This window comes from Lepidothrix coronata, unplaced genomic scaffold (genome assembly GCF_001604755.1).
Source record: "Lepidothrix coronata isolate B3197 unplaced genomic scaffold, Lepidothrix_coronata-1.0 Scaffold71, whole genome shotgun sequence".
NCBI lineage: Eukaryota > Metazoa > Chordata > Aves > Passeriformes > Pipridae > Lepidothrix > Lepidothrix coronata.
In genome coordinates this window covers 2661338-2676172 of record NW_016690251.1, presented here as the reverse complement: position 1 = coordinate 2676172, position 14835 = coordinate 2661338, and the positions used below count along the sequence as shown (strand labels likewise).

Below are 14835 nucleotides of genomic sequence, written 5' to 3'. Positions count from 1 at the left end.
TTTTCTTTCCCTCCTAATATTACTTCCTTCCCCCTCCTTGAAAGTTTCTGTGTAGGAGAGCTGAGATTCAGTGCTGGGTTCTGTGGAGCCATCTGTTCCCAGCTGTGCTCAGCAGCAGTGCAGGCTCCTGCCATCCTCTGTGTGTGTCCAGTGTTTAACACCCCCCTCTGAACTTCCCTCCTTTATTTCCTGGCATCGTTACCCATCTTGCAAAAGGCTTTTTGGCAGCGTTGGATGTGCTGTGTTCTCTGCTGGCACCTGAAAATTAGGACCTCCCTCTCCAGCCTCCCCTACCTCTACTCTCTGTGTCACCTGGAGACCCTCCTGTGCCACCACACAGATGGTCAGCTGAGGTCAGGGAGCTGATGCAGAAATGATTTTGGCCTGGATTTCTGTGGTCCTCCACCCACCTATGCCCACAGAGCAGGTGATGGGACTCGTGGGAGGGAGAAGCAGTGGCCATCACCTCCCCACAGCAGTACAGACCTTGGTGGCCATTCCCATGGCCTTAGGAGAGGACATGTGGTAACATGGCTAATATTACTTTTTAGAGGAGGGAGGCTTTGCTAATCCTCGTGGAGCTGTACAAACACAAATACTGGATGCTGATCATCCCACCAATGCTGTAATCTGCACCAAGATGTCACTTCCAAGGCATAAAGGGATTAACAGAGCCTTTTTGCGAAAAGGAAAAGCCTGCCTCTACCCCTAGATGGTTTTAAGCAACTGGTTAGTTTAAACAGTTCCCAGGTTTAGGTAAAAATATCCTGTTGAAGCAGTGTAGCTCGTCTCAGCATGGAGAAATCCAATCAGGCCACCGCATGGAGGAGTTACAGGAATGAAGAAGGAAATGTGGGAGTCCTGGTAAGGACTCTCCAGATTGATGAGGACATGGGTACAGAGCCACCCTGCTCTCACCACTGTACTGTGGGGTTGCTGTGCTGCCTGGGGGAGCAGCCTTAGTCTCTGGGGCTTGTGGTTTGGGGTTTTTTCCCCTTACGATGTTCTGGTTTTCCCTTATAAGTACCTGATGCAAAGACTTTTCCTTCCACTGAAGTGATGCTCTAGCCCAGTGGCACAGTAAGGGCAAGGGAAGAGGGTATCATATGGGAAGGAAATGTTGTGTGGACCCACTCACAGCCTCTGGTCCTGAGCTGAGTTTGAGTAAAATGGGTGGTACTGTCTTAGCTCAGTCCTCCTCTGACTTTTGCAGACGTTTCTCTTTGTATCTGTCCAAATGCCTTCTTTTGCAGAGATGTCTGGTGCCTTGTATGTGGCAAACAGTGAAACAGGAAAATCTCACTGAGGTTTCCCCCTTACCACATCTGAGTGTGCCGTGTCATTTAACCGTGTCTGATTCTCATATATTCTTTTTACTCCTCAAAGCGAGCTGTTAAGCCACATCTGTGGTCCACGCAGAACTGACCAGTGTTGCCAGAATCGGGTTTAGCAGGAGTTTAATGGAGATGATCTTGTGCACCAAATTCTTGTAAATGTTCCCTGAGTTTTGCTGACTTCAGCCAGCACAGCCACCAGCATCTTTCTGGCACTGAAAGCTGTAACCACAAAAACTTAAAATAAAAAAAAAAAAACCATAGCAGTAAAACCAGCTAGCTTTCTGCACTTTATATTGGTATTTTTGTAAGGGATGACTACACTCCAAACATTTGAGAAATTCTAGTCCTGTTCTGGTATTAGAAAAGTCTGAATCCATGCTTATTGTAGTGGTTGTGTACAGCCAATTTGTCTTCAAACTGTACTGGAATATGATCTAACACAAAGCTTTTTCAGACTCTTTGCTAAGGAGTAGAACTAGATTCAGCTCCAGCCATCCTCAGTGGATGAGAGTGGCAAAATGTTTCAAAAATGTATAGAAGCAATTTTCTACAAGACAATTTCTGTCTTCGGTGATAGGAAACAAACAGAAATTTGACAAAACATTTTCTTCCGTGGCTTTATCCTACCATGACAAATTAAAAGCTTATGCTCAGGAGACAGGACACTCAAATCTTAAAAGATTTTTCATGCTGAACCTTTTTCTTAATACTTGAAATAGGCTGTCATGAGTATATAGGGCACAGTCAGAGGTGGATGGAAAATATCAGCTGTTTCCTTTTCTAAATTTCTTGAATAGAGAGAGAAAGGTGTTTTGAGACAAAAATTAGGATTTGTGCCGTTCCATTCTCTGTGAAACTCGAAAGTGCTGTATCTCTTTAGGCTTTAAAAAATAAAAAAAACTGGAGGGGAAAGGAAGCGTTTGTTCTGGCCTGGCAAGATTAAGCTGAGGGAGTTCTGGGAGACTGTATTTTATCTTAATTTCTTTGGAAAGGTGAAAGTCTCTTTGCCATGCATCTGAAATAACTCTCAAACTTCCTCTTTGTGAAGTTCCTAAACAGCGGAGGCTCTGCAGATAAGCTCCAGGCCGGCGCTGAGCTCAGAATCACTCCCTTGCTGCGCCGTTTTGCCAGCTTTATCATTTTTCCTTTCTGTATTGATAACACAGCTGTGCCTCCCCCTCTGCCAGTGAATGGAACGGGTCAAGTGAGGAAGGTCTGGCTTGTACTCGGGCTCCCAAGGGAATGCACCTGGGCAGAGCACTCCAAGGGCTCCGACTGCCTTTGGGGAGCTCTTTGCGGGAGTTTCGGCTGGAGGAGGTCGGGCTGTGGCACAGGAGGATGCAGCTTGCTGGCTGTCATTTTTCCAGGCTCATCCTCAAGCCATGAATTGGTGCAGAGCTGTTTTTCTTGTCCTGGGAATGGTGGGGATGCCTTCTCAGATGGCCATGTGGCAATGGGCTCCTCTTTAACATGTCCCGAAGCTGCTGTGAGGAGCTTTGGCTGTTGCAGACAGGCTGGTGCCTTGCTAAAGATGAGACCTTGAGCCCCACCGAGTTTTGCATTTCCATGCTGCGTGTCAGCACTCCCCCTTGCATCTGTGTGATGTGGTGGGTGGGCTTGCATGTCAGGGGGAGATGAGCAAAGTGGAGCGTGGCAATAGAGAGCAGGTTGGTTTGCAGAGGCAAAGGCCAAGCTGGCATGGGTTTTTGATTCCTTTAGAACTATTACTTGCAAAACTAATTGTTCAACATCGTGATTCTTCTGTTCCCCCCCTGCCTCATGTAACTGTTAAAATCCTAAAGAGAATAAAAAAACCCCATCTTGTCTTGCTTGACCCACAATTATTTTTGACAGCAAACTTGTGAATCCTTTAACTGGCTGAGAGCACTTCTGGAAGTTTTAAGGGACAGAGCTCCATAATTTCCCTTTGGCAACCAATTTCTGACAAGCTGCCACGGATTGTATTGCTTTGTAATTCTGAGAGGAATCTTTCTTCTTTTTCGTAGTCACCCTTGGGTATTGCATCACGTGGGATGAACCTATTCTGTGAAGCCATTAGAGGCAAGTTGATCAGTCCAGTTCAGGAGCAGGAGAAGGCTTCTTTTTCTCAAAGTTTTCTGATAGATGCTTATCTATGCCTATTACTTGGGTATCTGATTTGCCTTCTTGTGTAACAAATCCATTTCAATGAGAAGTAAACTGCAGTAAATGATTAACATAATCTTCTTTACTAATGACTAGGGCTTTTTAATTTAATGAGTCACTTCTAGAAGTCTGAGGGGGAAACAAGGACACAGTTTTTCCTTTTTTTAAATTACCACAGTGCCATCATTTGCCTGTAGAAGCACGGTGTTGTTTCCTACAGCAGCCATACCACACATATGGTACGTCTGCTCGCTCAGATATGTACGGCTCCCTTGCAACAGGAAATGTGTTGCACAGGTTTTATAAAATGACTCTTACGGTCATGATTAACGATTTTGTTATCCAGGCAGTGAAACCACAAGACTTTGGGGCCGCCATAGCAATCACAAAGCTCTGGTACGTGCAGCACAAATGTCTCATAATTGAGCATTCGAGGGCATGTTGAAACAGTTTCTTATCAGACTCCCTGTTCCAACTTTAGTTTTGGGTTCATTTCTCTTTTGTGACTACTGGGCATGTTTTCAATAGCTTCCCCTCAAAACCAAATGCTGGAGCTGGATTGGTTTCAACAGGTTTTAGAAGACAGTGTTTCTCTGACAGGCCAGTGTCTCGATGGTTTGGGACCTGATTTCCCGTTGGTGAAATAGCTTGGCTCCAGACAGCATGTCCTTTCTAGGTGTATTCCTGTAGGCGAGTGTGTTCTAGTTGGATGACCTGCAGCAAACCTCTCATGTTTCCACTCTTGACCATCCTCCCCAAAAGTTTCCCTGCTACACTGATGGTAGAAAATCCCAGCCAAGACCCAGTCTTGTCATGAGGGACAGGAATTGTTCACTGCTTCCCTCACTAACAAAGTCTTGCCATCATTTGTTCATAGTGACACTTGGTTGAAGATGAGTGTGCCTTTTCTTTGAGAACATGCCTGACTTTCTCTGGTCACCAAGTCCAGTTTTGGTCCCAGTGGAGTGGTACTGAGAGAACAGTACACTTTCGAAGGCCTGAGGCATCATCATGTCTCTGATCCTTGGATACTTATTTTCTTCTGAGGGTTTCCCTATGGCTTCTTGAACCACATTTTAACTGTAGGCACCATCAGAGGTAGCCCGTTCTGCCTGAACCTTATCTGAGCCAGTTTCAGTGAATGCCTCAGAATCTTCCCTTCTGAAGGATACTAGAAGAATAATCTCTTCCTGCTCCCATTTCCATGGGGACTCACAGTCCAGTAGACTTCTCTTCCCATCTTCTCCCCCATGATCTCTTTCCCAGGCTGGAGGGACCCAGGGTATTTAGTTAGCTGTTGTTGAGAAGCCATCCCATATCCTCTGTTGTCCTGGCCATGCTTCTGTCACCTTGCCATGGTGGAAATAACCTCTATTGATGCAGGGTGGAGGGGAACCAGGACTGCAGACAGATTGGGGAAGCACAGCAGATAGATACAATGCCTTGGTGATTGTTGCTTCTGCTTGTTTTTTTTTTAATCTGTCCCAGAGCTGCCTGTTTTAATCCCAAACCTCTTTCCTGAGCAGCAATAACTGGCTCAGAGTGCATCATTGCACAGGTCAGATCAAGGTGTCTATGTCACATTGCATTTCGGGGTGTTTTTTTTTTAACATCCAGTCTCTCAGCATTATGATATTCTTAAGCAAGTTTTCAGGGTCAGCTTTCATTCTGAATAACTTAAGTTTCATCAGAAAATTGTGTCATCTTGTTCACCTCTCTCAGGTCATTGATAAGTATTCTCACCAGCACAGGTGAGGAGCCTGTGGGGTTGAGTGGTGACCTTCTGCTTGGGAGGTGGGTATTTTCTACCTTTTTTTCTTTTTCCTCAATCTTCAAACCATTCATATGTGTCAAGACCTCTCTTCTCCTATGGAAGTTTGAAGCTTCCGTGAGGGACCTTGTTGGAAAGTAACAGTGCTTATCCCAGCTGATGGTCAGCAAGATAACCCTGCCTTTGTTAACCAGCTGCTGCCTTTAACGTCGCCAACCAGGAGTCAGCATGAACTTTGTTATGGACCAGTGAGCAGAGCCCTGGTCTCGGATAGCTTTATTTCCCCTTTCTGGGCTCTTAAGAGTAACTATTTGTGTTGGCAAACTGCCCTTCTAATCTGAGGACATTGAATGTGGAAATGCAGCAATTTTTAATAAGGTGAAAGCGGAGAGCAGAGCCACGGCCTCTGTGGTGTGCTGCAAACAGGTTTTGTAGCCATGTCAACACATGTGGAGGAGAGGCTCAGTTGCCCTGACGGGTCTAAAGGAGGAGAAGGTGTGGAGGAAAGCAAAGGTAGATACGAATCGGGCAAGATAAAAATCACTACAACCTCCTTTCCAGTTGCCTGTTGCAGAAATGCTGCCTTCCCCGAGAGGCAGCGAATAGCCCTGCTCGGAGGGCTGGTTATAGCTCCCAGCTGCCCTGCTGAGATTATCTAGGAGTTATATCCAGTTTGGGTGGGATTTTTATTTTCATGTAGGACAGCGAGGGAGTTGCAGGACAGTATGTGCAACCACCTCCAGTTGGGTAATCTTCCCAGGCTTCATTGTTCCACCCATGAGCACCCATGATGTTTTCAGAGCGAATCCACAAAAGGCTTGTCCCAGCAGGGCTCAGTCACGGATCCAGTGAAGGTGAAGGATTCTACTGGCTGCCATGGCACGGTTTTAAGGCCTGCCTCCTTTTTGGTTCATGTCAGTCAAAATTTAACTTTGAGAGCAAGCTGAGGCTGCCCAGACTATGGGGTGTGCACCATGTACAGCTCTGAAAAAAAAAAGGTACTCGTATGAGTACCAACATGGTTGTTGTAACTAAATCCTAGATCTCCTCGGGTTTTTCAAACAGGTTGTAAGCTTAATTCTGTCATGAAGTATTTGTAAAAGCTGCTCGTTTTCTTTTGAAATGTCCCCAAAATGTGCTGTTTATTGTAGGATCTGAAGTTATGGGTGCAGGACTTGGCTTTGAAGGGTTTAAACCCCAGATTTGAAGTGCCTTTGTATAATAAGATATGAAGACTGGGCTGATAAAACCACTTTTTTAGAAGAGCCTGAATATTGGTGCAGTTCCATTTTAGAGGTGTTAACTGTGTTAAGAGTTGATCTGCTTGTACATACTTGTTTAAAAAAAAGGGCAAAAAAACAACCAAAGCAAACACATGCCTTAAAAGTCTGTTCCTAGTGGGTGGGTCAGCCATTCAAAACTCATCCTGCTTGTTGTACCTCTCAGATAACCCTGACTGGCTTTACATCACACTGCAAACATCTGTTTATTTACTTTAAACAAAGTAAGTTGGGAGTTCAGTGCTTTTTAAGTGCTATACCAGTAAAAGAGAACCAACATCTATTTTTGTGTTGTGACACTTCAAGGTATTCTTATCTTTGGACAGAGTCTTGCAGAGCATTGTTTTATTTAACAAATACCCACAATGAGGGTGCTTGTATTCTTGGAGTAAAAAATGTGTCTAGGACGATTCATTGGAAAACAGTGTTTAGAGAGTGCATTCTTGACAAGGAGAGAAGGTTTTTCAGGTAAAACCAGTCTTCTACTACTGATACAATTCTCTGCTCTCAGGGTTGTGTCTCTAGCTAACTGTGGAGGCAAATGGAAACCTTTCTCTTGGACTTGTAGCTGCAGCACATCTTGTTAGTTGAGGGGGGGATGGGGTGGAGATTTTTCTTATTTCAAAGCAGCAATGTTTTAGGCACGTTCCATGCTACAGCTGTTCTGATCGTTGTGCATGGAGGCTCTTTTTTTCCTGCTTCCGGTTTGCTGGTGCATTTCACAGCTGTCCATTGATATTCATGGTAATATGAAAGAGCCCAAAAGCTATAAATAGAATTAACAGACAAAATCCTGAATTTCTAGATATCGTATGGCAACTATACTAACCTAGGAAGGGCCGTGGAGAGATGATGGCTAAAACTGTTATCCCACTGTGTATTTCTGCAGGAGGAAAAATACATATGTTAAGAAGCTGCAGGTATTGGCAACAGCTTGTTATTGTGTGATATTTCACCCTTTCATGATCATTGTTGCATAATGTTGTAACTAATTAACCTAAAGAAAGTGCTCACCGTGAGCCAGGAACATATAAAAACTCAACCAACATTCATTGCACGTTAGAGAGCAGTGACAAAAGGAGAGGGAAAATAAACCCTGAACTTTTTAAAGGAAAGCTGATTTTTTCAAGTAGCCTGTGATGAACTGGAATTTGGTGAGTGTTTGGAGAACGTCTAAAGGTTAACAAAATTGCCAGTGTTTTTGTAGCCTGGGTAGATGCTCTGTCTGAGCCCGCAGAACTTAACACGATTGCATCATTTGATGGAGAGTTTAACTTTCCTCCTCAGAGGGAGCTTCTAGTGACGACTCATCGTCCTGCCATGCCCAGGATAACAAATAACATGCCAAGCAAATACAAGTGGTGTTGGTGAATATGTCACGGGCAGGCTATGGCATATTATTTTTCCATGTGTGTGGCGACAGCTTTTATGGCCTGGCAACAGATCTGCCTCTTTCAAGTATTTTATGTGAAACTTTATGAAGCCTCCAGCCGTCAGGTGTTGCCAATATTGCAGGTGTGCACAAAGTCAGTGAGTGGCAAAACATCTCCTAATACCGTGTGTGGTAACAGCTGAATGTGTGACCATTTCCCCCCTCCCCTTTCCATTTAAAACAGAATGCTACAGATAGCTCCTCCAACTCCTCTCAGAAAAGGGAACAGCCTGTGCGAACTCTGGCTTCTCCTGCATCCTGCGAACATCGAAGAATTTGCACTCGTGGACACCTTCACGACCATTATAGCTCTGACCACTACCATCTAGAACAAGTAAGGTTTCTTCCCGGTGTTGCTACCTCAAGGTCTGTGTCTCTGCCAGAGCTAAGGCTGGTGGTTTTCCCCCACATCCCTGAAAGACGCCCCCCCGCTTCCACTCTCCCTGTTTCCCTCTCAGTTAACTTTAAATGGCTTCCAGTTATTAAAAACAAAGCGGGGGGAGAGGAGGGATTACACTGTGGTTTAATGTGTGACATTGTACCAGGTACACACAGGCCACTGTAGGACTGTGACAGTTGTACTCACTCCTGAGCCAAAGGCCGAAACTCTTGTGATGGATCACGGTGAAGGGCGTACAAAAAAGGAAAGACAAAATTGTTAAATATTGGTTCTTCATGAAGCAAGGAGACAGCTGTTGCCAGTAGCTAAGAGAGCTTATTTATCTTTTCTCTCTCTTCCTCTCCATTCCTACTTCCACAGTCAGTACCACGGTCCTACCGGCACGTCAACTTTCCAGACGATGATGAGGAGATAGTGCGCATCAATCCTCGGGAAAAGATCTGGATGACTGGATATGAGGATTATCGCCATGCCCCAGCACGAGGAAAGAACTTTGATCCTGATGACATGGACTCCTACGTACGTTTTGCCAAAAGCGAGGCCTCAAAACACGAATACACTTATCCTTACGTAGACAACTCGGACTTTGACCTGGGTGAAGATATCAAGGGTGCTGTGATAAAGACTCAACCTGTCAAATTCAAGCCCAGGCGGAAGGAAGACGGTGAGAGGTCGCGGTGCGTGTACTGCAGGGACATGTTCAACCACGAGGAGAACAAACGGGGTCAGTGCCAGGATGCTCCAGACCGCGTCAAGACTTGCATCCATCGAGTGAGCTGTATGTGGTGCGCAGACACTATGCTCTATCACTGTATGTCCGACCCAGAAGGAGACTATACGGATCCTTGCTCGTGCGACACCAGTGATGAAATGTTTTGCCTCCGGTGGATGGCCCTTATCGCCTTGTCTTTCATTGCTCCATGTATGTGCTGTTACTTGCCGCTTCGGGCTTGTTACCACTGTGGGGTCATGTGCAGGTGCTGTGGTGGAAAACACAAAGCTGCTGGATGACTACAGATGCATTCAAAGTGTTACGTTTCTCCTGTAGTTCAAGGAACACGTTGGTTTTGGAGCATTGAGATCACTCATTTTGATGCAGCCACTGTGCCCGACAGCATCTGGGAACCACCAGTTTGGATCACTTTACATTGGGTCGTCTGGGGCTCACACTGCATTGATTTGCTCATCAACTGTTCTAACTAACTAACCTACAGCATAGACTTTTGTATTATTAATCTGTAATCAAAACAGACTGTCTTGTACATGTTTATATTTTTTTTTTTTTCATTTAAAATGAGTTTGAGAGAAGAACTGCTTTAAATGGTGGTGGATTGTAGAACATCTCCAGGTTGTGTCTGTCTTGCCTCCGCTTGTGTGGTACCATCAGCGTGTTAGCAAGCTTTGACATTTCTAGAAATGGGGCGGTGTAGTGGATGGAATCTCACTCGGAAGATATTTTAACTTGCCGTCAAGTTATTGTGTGTGTATAGAAGGTGTGCTAGTAACAAACTTGTACCACAACACAGTATTTCTGTCACTGGTTTTCTTTGGGTTTTTTGTTCTGTTTTCCAAAGCTAAAATAGCCATCTAAGCTGCAGTTCCTCTTTTAGAGTCCATCGTCATTTCCTTCAGCAAACATCTTAAATTATTTCTCTGTTCGCAAAGCTCTGTGAGCAGAAAGCTCATAGTCACATAACCATTGAGAATCTGGAAGTCCTCCTTACCTGTAATCATTTCAGACCACTACTTGAAAGGGAAACTTAAAATTTTAGTGTTTTCTTTTTTCCCTAAATAACATTGGAAAAATAAAACTGTGTTTTCAGAGCTCTGCCCAAAAAGAAAGGGAACTTCTTCATTAGCCAGCAGTGTAATGATCTGTGAATAAAACACTAAGGTTCCAGATGAGGAAAATTGTTGATATGCAAAGAATTACTAACAATGCAATGTCAAAAGCACTATTATGGCAATTCTGGGGAAATGCTGCATTACGTGGTGGATTATATGGAAAATCGTGTTTGCTTGTTTTCTGTATACATGAGCATGAGAACATACGCGTCCACTGTAGAAACAACATTTAGCAATCTAAACAGGTATTTAAAAATCCAAAGCCAGGATCTTAACTACCACTTCCAGTTTGTGACCTGTGGTCCCAATCCTCCAGATACTTACACGTCTCAACGTACTGCGCACGCAGCCGGCGTCTCTGTGAGTCTGTATGTAGGATGAAGCATGTGAGTCTTTGCAGGAGCCAGACCAAAGCGTCTGCCTGGCTTTCCCCCTCCCCAGTTCACCACCCAGGTTTATCAAGTGGATGCATAAGGTGCATACAGCAGGATACTATTACTTTAATTTTTTATTTTTTTTTTTTTTAATGTCATGTTGTCTTGTGTACAAGGCTTGTAATTAGCTTGGAAAAAGAGTATTTTTCTAATATATTACAAGGAATAGCCAAATAATTTTTATTAAAAAATAAAAAAAACTGATTTAGCGCAGTGAGCTCTAACTAGCATAGTACAATCCGAATACTTTGAGGCAGCTAGGGATTGGCTTGTCAAAGCTGGCACTGCTGTTCCTGCCATAATTTCTTTCTGCAGTAAATTGCCAGTGGGCGCATGTCCTTTCCCTCCCTCTATTGCACATTGACATCAGTCTTAAAAGAGAGGAATTTTTTTTTTAATAATTAATTTGCCAAATAAATGTAAAAGGAACGCTTGCCATTCTTTCTTGGTGGAATGTCCCGACGGTTCCTCTGAGAGTTAATCACAGCTTTCTAGTCAACCATGAATTAAGTATGCAATGTGCTTATTATACACTATAGAGTTGGGTAGGTTTAATTCATAGCAGTTACTGGGGATTTTTTCAGTTGGAGAAAAAAATTGAATGATAGTGGAAAAGGGATGGAGTGTTACACTCTGGGTGATGTGTCTGGGTTTGCTGAGTGAAATATAAATATTTTGTGCCTAATAGCAGTTGACAAATCTCTCAATGGTGTCTAGTAAACATCAAGCCAGCCTCGTAAAAAAAATAATTAATGAAACAACCTTTTCCTTTTATTTCTGTTCTCAAAAGTTGTTTCATGTAAACAAACATCTGTAAGATCTTCTCTCTATAAAGCACAACACTACAAAAAGATCTTACAGTTTTTTGTCCGGTCTTGAAGTGCCCCTATTTATTTAAATAAAGTAGACATACTCCATGCCTTTCTGTATGTCTGAAAATAAAAGTTTAAAAAAAAAGTCCCTCTTTTTTTATTTTATTTTTCCTCCCCCTCCTCCTTCCTCCCTCTTCTCTTGGGTTTTTGTAATACTTGTAGATTTTGCTGCGTGCGTTATTTGGTTTGTGATGGCAGTGGTGTAAGGGCACAAGGATAGAAATGGGTGGTTTTTTGTAAATATTTCTCCTTAATTTCCACACTGCTGCTGAACAGTGTGTAGCGTTCTCCCAGTCAGCTTTGCAATACTGACATCAATCATTTGAGAGAAATTATTCAGATTTTATTTTTGTATCTGTGGTAACAAAAACATTAACCAGTTTTTTTGTTTCCTGTTGTGGAAAGGTTTTGGTTTTTTGTTTGTTTTTTTTTTTTTCCAAGCTATTGCTCACATTAACAAATTAAAGTGCCTGAAGCCTCATCATTATGTATCTATATACTAAAAGTTAAAACCCTGTTGTATTGATTTTTATAAGCCTTTTTACCTCTGTGTAAAAAAAAAATATATATACAAGTGTATGATGTACATTTTAGTTCTTAACTTCTTTTTTTATTGTTTCTAATATGTATGATCAGTGTAGCTATTGCTTTAAAATGTACCATGTAAATATAAATACATCATATCAAAATGATGCCGTTTATTGTCAAAATGATGCTGTTTATTGTTATTCGGATGTCCGGGAAATGAGGGGAAAATGGAATGGGGGCGTCTCTGAAGCTACCTGGGGGTTTCTGAGGAAAAATATTGATTTATTTCACATTTTTGGGTGGTAAAGGCTGCTAGCCTTGGGCACGGGCTGTTCTCGCCGAGACACAGTGGGGAGGACGAGGACAGGTGTTTTTCCAAGTGGTTTTTGGGTGGTTTTCAGGTGTTTCACGCATTCAGTGGGAGGATGTGGCCTGGTGACACCGCGCCCCAGTAGGCCCTGGCAGCAACCGGGACTTCCTCCTGCTCTCCCTGCTCTTCTTTCCAGGTCCTCATCCCACACGCTGCTTGGGGCTGAGGTAAAAACGCTGTGGAGCTGTTTTTATTTTGTTTTGTTTCACCCAAGCAGAGTGGCTCCAAGGAGGAGGGGAGAGCAGAGAAGGGTGACAGACATGGCTGCTGAGCGAGGGCCGCCTCGATTCCTGAGGGCACGCAGAGCGGGTTTGCAGCGGCTCGTAAGGAGGGATTCCTGAGGTTCCTGGCACTGCCATCCCTGCTCAGAGAGACTTAATGCGGGAGATGTCAGGAGAAAAACCCAGTTAAAATGGACATCAGGCTTCCCCCAATCAACTGAGGAAACTGGGGGGAAACTAGTGAGTATATCCAAATTTTTATAATTATTTCCAACAGGAGTTGGTCAGGCCACCACCAACCACATCTGCTGAGCTCAGGTTTATTTTTCCGTAGGTAAGTGGTAACACAGCCAAGCTGTTGCTCCTTTTTATGTGCTGCTGCTTGTTTCGCTGCTGAACAGCAGAGCTGCCTGGAGCAGTGTCAGAGAGGAGGCAAAGAGCACCCTTTTTGTTGGTTTATATTTGTATTTACATATTCCTGGAAATGTTATATGCTCATATAAACAAATATTTCTGTGTAGGTTTATTATACAACTGTACGGATGTTACATATTTTTAAAAAAAGACTTGCAGTCCTCATGACAAGCACAGACACTGTGAGTCAGGTGCTGTGTTCAGGACTTGCTGCACACAAAATCATTCCGTCTGTGTTGGTGTTTGGCTCCATCCATAGCAAAGCTGCAGAGTGACTCCAACAGCCTGTTGCTCATAGTCCATGCTCTCTTGACTAATTATGTCAGGACTCCTCCAACCCTGTTCCTGACCACTTGGATTTAGCTTGTCCCACAAATGCCCAGCTATGCCATATTTCTTACAGCCTGCAATGTCCTCTTGCTTCCATCTGTGAATCAAAGGTGTTGCTTATGCCTGGAGATTTCTAAACTGAACCAGAAAACAGTACATTTGGACCCCGAACCTGTGGAAAATTAAAGTGTCACCAAGATACAAGACAGCATGAATGGCAACCAACCTTCTGCAACCTAATTTACTCCTGATCATCTGAGACAGGTACTGTCCTCTTAGTAGGATGGAGTCACAGAGACTGAGTTTGGAAAGGACACAGATACTGCAGGCATGCAACCATATGAAACAAGATTGAATATTTTCTGGTTTAAAAAAAAATCTGTTTCACTAGTAAACATGATACAAATTACATTTTAGAATACTCTCAGGAGTGTAGCTGCCTACCATTGCTTTTAGGGGCAGAATGTTTGCATGAGGAGAGTTCACCTGGCCTGCTTTAATCACTCAGTAATCTAAGCTTTTCTCACTCTGCTTGGAGAACTTGTAATTTAAATAGGCAAAATGGACTTATCCCTGTTGTGAAAACAAGTAAGTCCAAGAGTTTGAATGACTTACGTAAAGTCATATGGGGATTTTGTGGCACAGTCTGGCCTGGAGTATCCTGAGCACAAGTTCACCACCATCTTCATCCAAAGGTCATTTCTCCTATCATTCTGAAGATTCATTGGGAAGTTTGGGCTTCAGCAGGAGCTTCGCTGCATGGAGCACAAACCAAACCACCAGCCAGGGGTGTGTAAATCTCCTTTCTCTGCTAATTCCACTTGGAAATGCAAATTAGAAATAGCTCTCAGGATGCCTGGAAGCAAGAGGTATCGTTGCATGTGTTCTCAGTGCTTACCACAGACAGAACTTGGCTTCTTGTACGAAAGAAATGCAGCCTTTTTCTTTGAGAGCAACAAGGAGATGCTTTCCTGTCTTCAGCACACCATGCTAGGTGAGTTAACATCCTCCTCACGCCTTATCCTTTTCCAGGATGGTCAGCCTACTGATATTTTCTTAACATTTTGAATTAGGCAATTAAATTCCTTTGAATCTTGGTGACATATGTGGAAATAAATAGAAAAATGTTTGGCTTCCACCCAGAGACAAGATATTTAAATGGTGGAAAGTATGTGTGTATTTTTGGGTGGTATACTTAGACCCCCACAAATATTTTTAGTTGCTTCCCTGCACTCATGCACAACCATGCCATGCCATTCATCTCATTCCCCCATTCCCCACTTGTAAATTCATTTAGGAAGAATCGACAGACTTTGGTTTGGCTTCTGCTTGATTCCAACACTGCTGCCTAATGTCGTGTGAGACGGGATCTCACGGCAGTACTTTGGGTGGTTGTAAAGAGAAAGGTTTGTGAGGACTGTAACACATCTGATCTCTCTGCATGAGCAATCACAGC

At 43.5% G+C, this 14835-nt stretch overlaps 1 protein-coding gene across 2 annotated transcripts in view; it reads left to right on the top strand.

Moving 5' to 3' along the window:
• The window catches only part of SPRED2 (sprouty related EVH1 domain containing 2), a 60261-nt gene extending 48053 nt beyond the window's left edge, over positions 1-12208 (top strand). For both annotated transcript variants that reach the window (XM_017818845.1, XM_017818846.1), the window contains 2 exons: positions 8150-8299; positions 8726-12208. In XM_017818845.1, the coding sequence (XP_017674334.1) occupies positions 8150-8299; positions 8726-9376 (801 nt within the window). In that variant the 3' untranslated portion in view covers positions 9377-12208. The remainder of the gene's footprint in view (positions 1-8149; positions 8300-8725) is intronic.
• Positions 12209-14835: the final 2627 nt, after the last annotated feature.